General features: G+C 41.7%; 1 protein-coding gene across 4 annotated transcripts; it reads left to right on the plus strand.

Moving 5' to 3' along the window:
• Positions 1-4,879: 4,879 nt before the first annotated feature.
• LOC147611335 (uncharacterized) lies at positions 4,880-9,599 on the plus strand. 4 transcript variants are annotated; one of them, XM_086784391.1, is made up of 6 exons: positions 4,880-5,307; positions 7,536-7,719; positions 7,795-8,058; positions 8,286-8,367; positions 8,461-8,636; positions 8,891-9,599. In XM_086784391.1, the coding sequence occupies exons 1-6, from the start codon at positions 5,132-5,134 to the stop codon at positions 9,164-9,166; spliced, it is 1,158 nt and encodes a 385-aa protein (XP_086640517.1). In that variant the 5' UTR covers positions 4,880-5,131; the 3' UTR covers positions 9,167-9,599. The 4 variants fall into 4 exon arrangements, with proteins under 4 accessions (XP_086640517.1, XP_086640519.1, XP_086640518.1 ...); XM_086784393.1 differs by having other exon boundaries at positions 4,928-5,310; positions 7,539-7,719; XM_086784392.1 differs by having other exon boundaries at positions 4,968-5,310.
• The last annotated feature ends 411 nt before the right edge of the window (positions 9,600-10,010 follow it).

The raw sequence follows: 10,010 nt of genomic DNA on the forward strand, positions 1-10,010 counted from the left end.
TGCAGGTCGTGTCCCTGCCCTCCACCTTGCTGTTTTCTGACCCTTACTTTTCATTTTGGAAATTTGGGCCAATTTGGACATTCGAGCCCTTTCCCTTGAAAGGTTTCTTCCAAAGGTATAATGCAAGAATCAATTAAACATTTCTTTGAGATAGTTGATCGAGTCCTTCCACTTCCATGTCTTGTGTTCTTGAAATAGACTCCCCTTGCACAGTAATGACCTTTCTCCATTCCTTGGGTGCTCCACATGTCAAGTGAGCCATAGGCATTCCTGAAATATGCACCATGAGCATACAAGATGTGCTGTAGATACCAAATAAAACCACCATTTAGGAAAAGTACATTAGAAGAAGAAATTTGATTTGCAAAACCTTTAAAAGCATTATATTACCATGTAATGCACAATATTCAATTCACCCCATGTCTAGACCACAACTTCAATGAAGATTTTCAACTCTGCTTGAAATTGTTTGTGATTTTTCTTTGTTGTGCTAGTTTGACTCATCAACTGCACTACCTTATTGAAAATTTCCCAAATCAAACACATATTAAGGAAATAGATAAATTTATATGCACATCCTCCACTAGCACCTGCACAGCTGGGAAGAAGGCGAGGGTAGTTCTAATAGGTATCATTATACACTATTACCATCACACCTCCAAGCTTGTAAATGATAGTAACATCAATGTCTCGCGACAATACTAACATCTCTCATTCTTCTATTCATCTTGAATTTTCCACTAAAACTTGGGAGAGTTATCGACACAGGAAGGCTAATGTGGAACCTTCAACTGAGGTAACACCCACACTGCTTTACTAGACACGCCCTTTGACCCGACGATAAGGATTTACCCAAAGGCATACATTGCAAGGATTTACCTAGAGGCATACATCACAAACCCCCAAAGAGGGCAGTATCCACCTTACCCACTCTGAGCACCAATGCCAAAGTGGGAGGAGCTAATGGGAGGGAATCTAGCAAAGAGCACAAAACTGGCGGCCGGCCAATCCCCAATTGCAAGACCTAGTGGAGATATGGGTGGTCACATTCATGATTATTTTTGGCTACCGAAGATGGCGACATCAAAACCTAGTCCCAACAAGGGGGGGTTATTACAAAATGCAGACACATGATAATAACCCAAGTTTGAAGGATTTTGGGGGCAATGATTTTGTGTGAGCAATCATTCCGAGAATAATGATGATGACTCTTAGTAGCTCTGGTGCAAACAACTTATTACTTTTCCTTACAAATGAATTTGTTGAAATATACAAGTGAACAGGGTGTGTGCGGGAACAAGCCCTTGGCTAGAGGCTGTAAAAGAGAATATGTAAATGTGAGAGAACCTGTGAAAAGGTGAGAAGAATCTACTGGGAAAGAATAAAGGGTAGCATGAGGAGATTTAGGAAGTGTGGAGATATTCTGGGAGAGGTGGAGAGAATCAAGCAAAAGAGATTATCCATGCCTACATTCAGCTATCAGTTCACTAATCACATCTTAATTATCGTCTAATCTCTTTGTTTAATGATGTTGATTCTAGCATTTGATCCACCATAGCTCATCACATTGCTGTAATTTTAACATGATATCAGAGCCTAGCCTAGAATCCATCAAGTTTATGAGCCCATTATCTAACTAATTAGGATTAGTAGATGATTAGAAAATAATCACTTTTTTAAAAGCTATTTTCAACTAGCCCTCTGTACCCCCAGCCAGTGGAGGGGCTTGATCTCCCTCCAGGAGCAACATTAGGGCAAGCACATAGCTACTTCATTGATGCTCCAGCCAAATGAATCAGCGCAGCAAACCACCTACGGAAGCTCACGTTTTTTGCTAATCTGTAGGCGCCTTTTTTTCTGAGGAAAAATGACATCTCTTCTTCTCCAGTTGCAATGGGTCTGATTCCTCTTGGCCCTAGGGGTTTTCAAGGGTGCTCTACAAGCTGGTGAAGTTAGAATTTGATTTGATCAAGTCTACAGTGAGATCCAAGCTCTTCATCAAATCAGCAGGTGACTTTGGTAAAACAGGGATTAAGCATTCAATGTTTGGTCAAATCTTGTGTTTCTTGGCTTAATCCTCTACTAGACTAATTGCTATTGATGGCCTTGAAAGGATTTGAGCTCATTTGAACTCTAAGGCCTCAGATCTGGGCTCCCCGCATACTCTGTTTTCTGCACACAAAACAGAGGATTAATTTACTAATCAATAATTAATCAATACTAATCACTATTTTTTGATATAATTGAGGGTTTAAATTAACCATTAGGTATCTGATACAGATCCCTATAACTTTAGATTGCAATTCGGAGATGGTTTGATACTCCAACCATTCCGTACAAATTGGTTACCCTTGATTTAATGTAATTTCTGGTGATTTTATGTTGATAAATCTATTGTAATCATCTCTTAAACACTAGATTGAGTTGTAAAAGGGTAGACACTGCCCTTGAATCTTGAAATTGGATCAAGAGGTAAGACCCCCTTCACATCATCATGAGTACAGCACAAGAGATAACCAAATTTAATGGGGAGCAGTTTTACACATGGCAGACAAAAACCATGTATCTGCTCATGAGGAAAAATCTATGGGGGCTAGTTGAGGGAAGAGATGAATGCCCAGAGGTGAGAGGGGAAAATGAGTGGAAGAGCAGGAATGAAAAAGCATTGGGACTTATTGCACTTAGTTTAAATGATGAAATCATTCATCACATCACAGCAGGGATACAATGGGCAAAAGATGCATGGGATGAACTCAATAAATTATTTGGCACACAAGCTAAAAATTCAAAGATAAATCTGTTAATGCAATTCTACAAATTGGATATGAAGGAAAGTGAACCTTTAATCACACACTTGAACAGATATAAAAGCATTAAGCAACAACTGGTAGCTATTGGCAAAAAGGTAGAAGATGATGAGGCACTAGCAGTGCTTCTGAAGAGTGTGGACAAAGGTGAATATGAAAATATTGTAGCAACACTAAAGAATGTCCGTGAATTGAAGCTACACGAGATAGAAGGAGCTCTACTAGAGCAAGAGAGCAGAGGCAAAGAGAAGAAATGGCTCGACTCAACAGCAGGAGAAGAAAAAGCATTCTTCACCCGACGAGGATTCTCTCGAGGATGAGGACGAGGAAGAGGCAAAGTAGGAGGAAGGACCTTCACTTGCCACACGACTGTGGAAAGCCAGGACACATGGCAAGAGACTGCTACAGCAAACCCAGTGGAGAAGGAACGACATTGGCAAACTTCATGGAGGCTTCTAAGGAAGTGGAGTCGGATCATCTTTTCTGAGAGAGAGAGAGAGAGAGAAACCCACAACCCAATGTAACCTACCCCAACAGAGTAAAACCACCTCTGAGCCACCGATGATGTAGGCCATGTGGTAGATGTATGTGTGAGCACTTTAGTCAAGGTCACAGACACTTGTAGTAGCCTTGGACACATAGAGAGAGAGAGTGTCAAGGACTATGAGTTTAGGGACTTGAGGCACTGGTCGGCGGACTATCGAGCAAGAAGGAAACTTGGTATAGGGTCCAGGTATGCTAAGATTGTTCACTTGAGGGGAGGTGTGCTAGGCACTGGTCGCGGACTATCAAGTAAGAGGGAAACTTGGTATAGGGTCCAGGTGAGCTAGGAGTATTCACTTGAGGGGAGGTGTTGAAATATACAAGTGAATAGGTTGTGTGCGGGAACAAGCCCTTGGCTCTAGAGGCTGTAAAAGAGAATATGTAAATGTGAGAAGAATCTATTAGGAGAGAATAAAGGGTAGCATGAGGAGATTTAGGAAGTGTGGAGATATTCTGGGAGAGGTGGAGAGAATCAAGCAAAAGAGGTGAAGTGAATCAAGGAGAAATCAGTGGGATTGGATGCTTAGATGTAAACTCTATAAATTGAGGCATTGGCCTAATGAGAATTTACTGGTTTTTTATTATCCATGCCTACATTAAGCTATCAGTTAATTGCTCACTAATCACATCTTAATTATCATCTAATCTCTTTGTTAAAATGATGTTGATTCTAGCATTTGATCCATCGTAGCTCATCACATTGCTGTAATTTTAACAGAATTTAGCTCATTCGATGTGGCAATGCCAGACGAAAGATATATATATTCATCTAAAACAAGGATGGCCAGATCAACAAAAGGTAGCACCTAGTTGGCACATGAGTGAAGATGGTTTTATGTGTTTGCTTGAACGTGAAGAGTGTCCTTCCATCACGCAACCACCACTATGTTTGCGACCTCGTGTGAAGTGTATCGATTTTATGACCTTCACAAACATGTTGGCCCTAGGATTCAATAGCCAGAGATATTCACTAGGCATGAGCCAATCTAAACGTCCATCCGACTATCATTCATGCCCATCATACTCGTACTAGGTGTGCCCTAGAATTTTCGTGAACATGGCAGCTTGGTGTTGAGTAGTGTGAGAAATAAACCTTTTTTCTAACCAATGAAAAAAAGGATGACCTTCGAGCCCAACTGATTTTTATTGAAAAAACGAATAGATTAATCCGTTTCATAATTAAAACTTCAAAAATTTGAATCTTTAAATTCAAGGCTAGGCAGAATTATGACTAGTTTTTCTCAATTTGAGCTGTGGAAGTTTTTTTTTTTGAGAAAGTGATTTTATTATTAGGAAAGGTTAAATGGTTACTTCTTAGTTCTTAGCCTGTTCATCGGAGGCGGCGACATATCACTCTTCTTTTTCGAGCCACACTAAAGGAGGTTTTTTTTGTGACATTGGAAGGGGTTTGTGGCTAGAAATTTTCTGTATTTTAAGAGTGCAAATTGCTGACTAGGATGATAATAAGGTCAAGGCCTTTAATGTATTAGGGAGAAATGTCTATCCACTGTAGGCGAAAGGTGGGACACATCAAAGGTGCGTCGTATGTGCCTCAGAAAATGTACGCTTCATCGAAATTTATGTGGGAGGATTGCTCGACGATGGAGAAAGCAAGTGCGCCCAATTGAGTACAGCAACAGTTCAGATAATGGGTACTTCTTAAGTGAAGCAGATCAGGGCCATTCCAGACAATGGATTCTCCTTAAAGGCTTCAATTGCTGGTTCTTTTGCCGTTTGAGAGCTGTATTCTAGTAAATTTTTGCACTGTTATAGAGCTTTTGATGAGTTGGGCGATCCTGACCCTTGGGCGGGAGGACTGGTGGACTTCAAAGGGCGGAGGATGGGCCACTTGTGCTGTCCTGGCCCTTCTCCTAGGGCTGTACGCCGTGCGCTCCTTAACATGGCCCATGACACGGTCACATCGACATCAGATCTCCTCTCAGGCCTCCCCAGGCAGGTAGTGGTATTGTCACCACCATTTTGTCACCCCCATAATCTCTGGCTGTTGTGGTGTTGTTGGTTACTATTAAACCCTAGTACTCTGGCTTTTTGGCCAGGCACCTGCGTTATTTATCTGTGCAAGTGTATCAGAAAATGCATGTATAGGACACAAGGTTCATAAATAACGCGTGTGTGTGTAAGGTTCATCCGTGTGGCTGTGTGTGTGTGTGTGTGTGGAGAGAGAGAGAGAGAGAGAGAGAGAGAGAGAGAGCAATTTTATTAACGTCTACAAAAGACCCAATGGGTCTATGAGATCAACATGTGTTACAAAAGTTCCATATGTAAATTGTGAACATGGAAACGAAAAGGACTGAAAATTGAAATGAAAAGAAGACCAGTGTACTACATGGGCCTCCCGTATGAAAATCCCAGAGCAAAACGGCAGATATCTTCAGCCAATGATAGTACCACAATCAAGCGTAGGGATGCAATGGTGTTCCTTGCCCTCCATGGCGGTGGAGTATGTCTTGGATTTGCAACTGATGGCCAGAAGGCTTGGATACCTGGATTTGTGGGTGTTTGGGTCTCAAGGGATCATGCTCTCTCACTAGTGATGCTATAGCTGCGTGGAGCCACCAAAGGAGGGATCACGCTCTCTCACTAGTGATGCTATAGGTGCGTGAGGCCAAAGGATCCCACGAGGTGTAATCTCTTACCTGTATGGTCCCTGGGAGCCCTGAAGCTTGGATTGTACTATGTAATGGATGCGTGTGTGTGTGTGTGTGTGTGTGAGAGAGAGAGAGAGAGAGAGAGAGAGAGAGAGAGAGAGAGAGTTATTAATGTCTACAAAGGGTTTGTGATACCAAACGTGTTACAATGTGCCCATGAAATGAGAGAATCATAGAAAAACATAATTAACGAGAACTGAAAGAAAAGACAGCCTTGCAAGTGCCAGTGGTACAATGCTACACTGGTATACAATGTGAAGGGATAAAAATGGGTCCTTGACATCTATGATAGAGGCTCTCTGCTTCCACTGCCTGTGGAAGGGCACTCTTGTATCTTTGGAGGGTCTCTCGGATTTGAAGCTGTAGGGTGGAGCATCTCCTTTGACCAGTGGATCTCGGGTGTGTAGCTTGCTGTGTCTGGATCGCTCTGTCTAGGAGACGCTGGAGAGGCAGGGTGGCAGGTGTCACGGTGTGGCACATCGAAGATCAGTGTGCGCTTCCTAGTCCATCAAGTAGTCACATCCGGGTGAGGGCAATCTCGTCGTCGTCGGTTAGGGCCTCCTTCCTCAGTCGGATGAAAGAAACTCATGATGGTGTTGTGAGGTTGTGGGGTCTGTCTCTATGCCTCTCTGCATAGCTGATCTTTATTTCGGCGCAGCTCCATTAGGTAGATTCCCAAGCATTGCTTGTGAGAGAAATCAATGACACGAGACAGTGGGCCATATCCCTTCTTGAAGAGGCAGTGAAACTTCCCTCGTATCTCATAGTACACTGGGCATCTGAAGACATAGGACTCCTCACTTGACCTCTGGTGAATAGAATCAGCAGATCCTGTTCTCAGTCGCATAGTTCTCCTCACTTGACCTCTGGTGAATAGAATCAGCAGATCCTGTTCTCAGTGGCAATGCCCTCTGCTCGCACCAGCCAATGTAGAGAGAGAGCTAGCCTGATACCTCATGATTTGGTTTAGGACTAACCTTGGTTTTCAGTTGTGTTTAGGGAAGATTTTGGGAAGGACTTGAGAGAGAGAGAGAGAGAGAGAGAGAGAGAGGTATTGAAGATAGCCTATGAGACTCGAAATAGTACAAAGTTAGATGAGAACTAGAAAGACGGTCATCTAACTCTGGGTGATCCACCTTGTCTCACAAAGTGGAGCTCTTCCTTAATGAAAACCATTGCCTAACTGGATGTGGAGGTGGGGTACCTTGGCACTTGTGGCTAGGCAGTTAGCCAGTGCATTTATCTTTATGTGACCATCTGCTTTAACGGAGGATGCCCCCTTCGTTTACATCAACCAAGACTTTGTGGAGAGCTGGATGCCTGGACTAATGCTGGAAAGACCTTGCATGCATCATCACACATTCTACTTTTGAGAAAGAAACAGAAGGGCTTATTTATTTTGAATCATTGAAAATAAGTAGTACAATTGATTGGTAGTTTATGCATTTGGTCAGTATCTTTGCTCTGTTTCTAACCATTTTATAGATCAAAATTCTTGGATTGTTGTGTGGGCCAGCAGCAGCAGTGGAAAAGGCATTGATGTTACAGATGGTGGTTTTCCCCTTGTGGTAGAAGCTGACCTGCAAAGACTGCTTCTGCTGCTAAATGAAAGTGGACATTCAGATCCTGTCCCCTGGGTACCTGTCGTAGATAAACATAGCGAAACACTTTCATATCATGCAAAACTACAAGACCCAGAGGTTTGTTTCATCAGAGTGCAAACTTGAGGTTTTTATGCTGTTCTTATTTGCTCATATGCTTGCTATTAATTGCAGGATGGAAGTCCAACACAATATCTTAGCACATCGCTGTTTCGGAATTGTTCTCCTGAACAGCTTAGGGACTTCTACATGGACAACGATTACCGAATAAGGTGGGACAGTACTTTCGAAAGTTATGACCAGTTAGATGTTAGTGAAGAGACAGGAGTCGAAGTTGGACGTTTTATTAGAAGGTTCCCATTCATGCGCCCAAGGGAATATGTGCTTACTTGGAGATTATGGGAAGGGGAAGATGGATCATTCTATTACTTTGCCAAGGTATGACATGCAAATATGTGCTTTGATAACTAGAATTATATCACATGCATTCATGCATGCATGCACAACACATGCATCCACGCGCATGCCCAAAAAAATTGCAAACTTCCAAAATGTGTTCAAATGACCTTTTTTGTTCGCAAGACACTTGCGAGACATGTTTCTCTCGACTATGACCATTTTTTGTTCACATCACTCATGAGACATGTTTCTCTCTACCTTTACAGCACTGCAAACATCCACAAGCACTGCAAGATGCCATGTATACTCGTGTTGAGAATTACCTGTCAGGTTGGCGAATACAAAAAGGTATCTCTTGGATTTTTTATTATTATTACTGGTTTGGTTGTGTGTCTTCACATGCTGTTGATATGGCTTCTACATTCTATGTAAACTTTGCAGTTGCAGATAGTGATTGTGAGATCAAAATGTGGCACCAGGAGGATACAACACCAATGGCAAAAATGGCGTTTTCTTATAGGATATGGAATTACATGTGCGTCATGGAGAAAAGCCTGAGAAAATATAAAAATGCCCAACATAATGGAGCACGAAATGCAGTGACACTTGCCCAGAAGGTGATTATGATTTTACTTGCGTAAGGTGCCGTTTGATGTTTAATGTTTATTTAAATAAACACGCTTCATGTTTTCTCTCTCTCATGTTCTATGATAGGATTTTTTCCTTTCCATGTTCTATGTTTTCCAGTTTATACATGTTCTATGCAGTTTATACATGTTCTATGATAGGATTTTTTCCTTTCCATGTTCTATGATTTCCAGTTTATACATGTTTGTGTGCACATATAAACGAATGAACCTTAATTATGCAGGTGCCTGTGGGGTTATTGAAGGCCATCACCTTTCCTGCTGTGCTCCAGCCAAGCTTGAGAATTAAATCTAGCAGTGGCTACAAGAAGAAAAAACTGTCAATAAGGCAAACTGGAAAATGGATGGCAAATGGTATGCTAGTGCTCGGAGGAGCATTGTTTTGCACAAGAGGATCTGCCCCACTAGGTGCAAAGATTGCAGCCGTGTATGCAATCAAGAAACTCGTCAAACCACCACCATCAATGAGGCAAATTCGACAGCAATACACGGGTTTCTGAGCATGCGTGGGCTAATGAATGTATATTTTGTGGAAGGGTGCTTCACAAAATGGATCACTAAGCACTGTACAAAGCTAATCCTGTGATTGCATTATTTTTCTGACTGGAGTCATCCGTAACTTTCATCTTTCCGATGATTTAGCTCCGTGATGGCTCGAAAATATCATTCCATGTATATTTCAAGAACAACACAGAGTTAGCATTGGGCTTGTATGTGCTGGCTTCTTTTGCTCTCCTAAAGAAGGTGGCTTATAGTTCAATGGAGTGTATCCAAAGTTGTTTCATTGCTTAAACGAGCGTTTTGATGACTAGCTTTGTGCTATTGTATATATGCTCTAGAAGCACTTCATGTAATGAGCTCAAAATAGGAAAAAGCATGTAAAGCAACCATCTCTTTCATCCTTTCTTTTTCTGCTTATCTTCTTCAGCACAAGATATTGTTGAGTCTACACTGGTGGTTTACCAATCGTCTTATTTTGGAATGCATCTTAAAGACTACGGATGCAGTGATTGCTTACCTATTAACAGCTCTTGTTGTCACATTGAACATCCAAATGACCTGTGTCTTAGCCTTGTACCAAGTGGTGAACAAGCCCTTGTGTGTTGTTGTCAGGAAGAAGATTATCGACTTACCTCAGGTAAATATTGTTTGCATTGTCCTCAATAATTCTTCTAATGCTTGTATTCAGGGTACCTTCTTGTTTGTCATGGTCAAAACATATTCATAACTTTTCCGTGATGAATCATCTATGACAATCTTATCGACATACCATTCATCTAAAATGTCCTCACCATTAGGCTTTGGTTACATCCAACCCCATGAAAATGTCTCAATCAAAGATCT

The sequence above is a fragment of the Cibotium barometz genome, chromosome 47, assembly GCF_041138505.1.
Source record: "Cibotium barometz isolate CiBa-2024 chromosome 47, ASM4113850v1, whole genome shotgun sequence".
Lineage (NCBI taxonomy): Eukaryota > Viridiplantae > Streptophyta > Polypodiopsida > Cyatheales > Cibotiaceae > Cibotium > Cibotium barometz.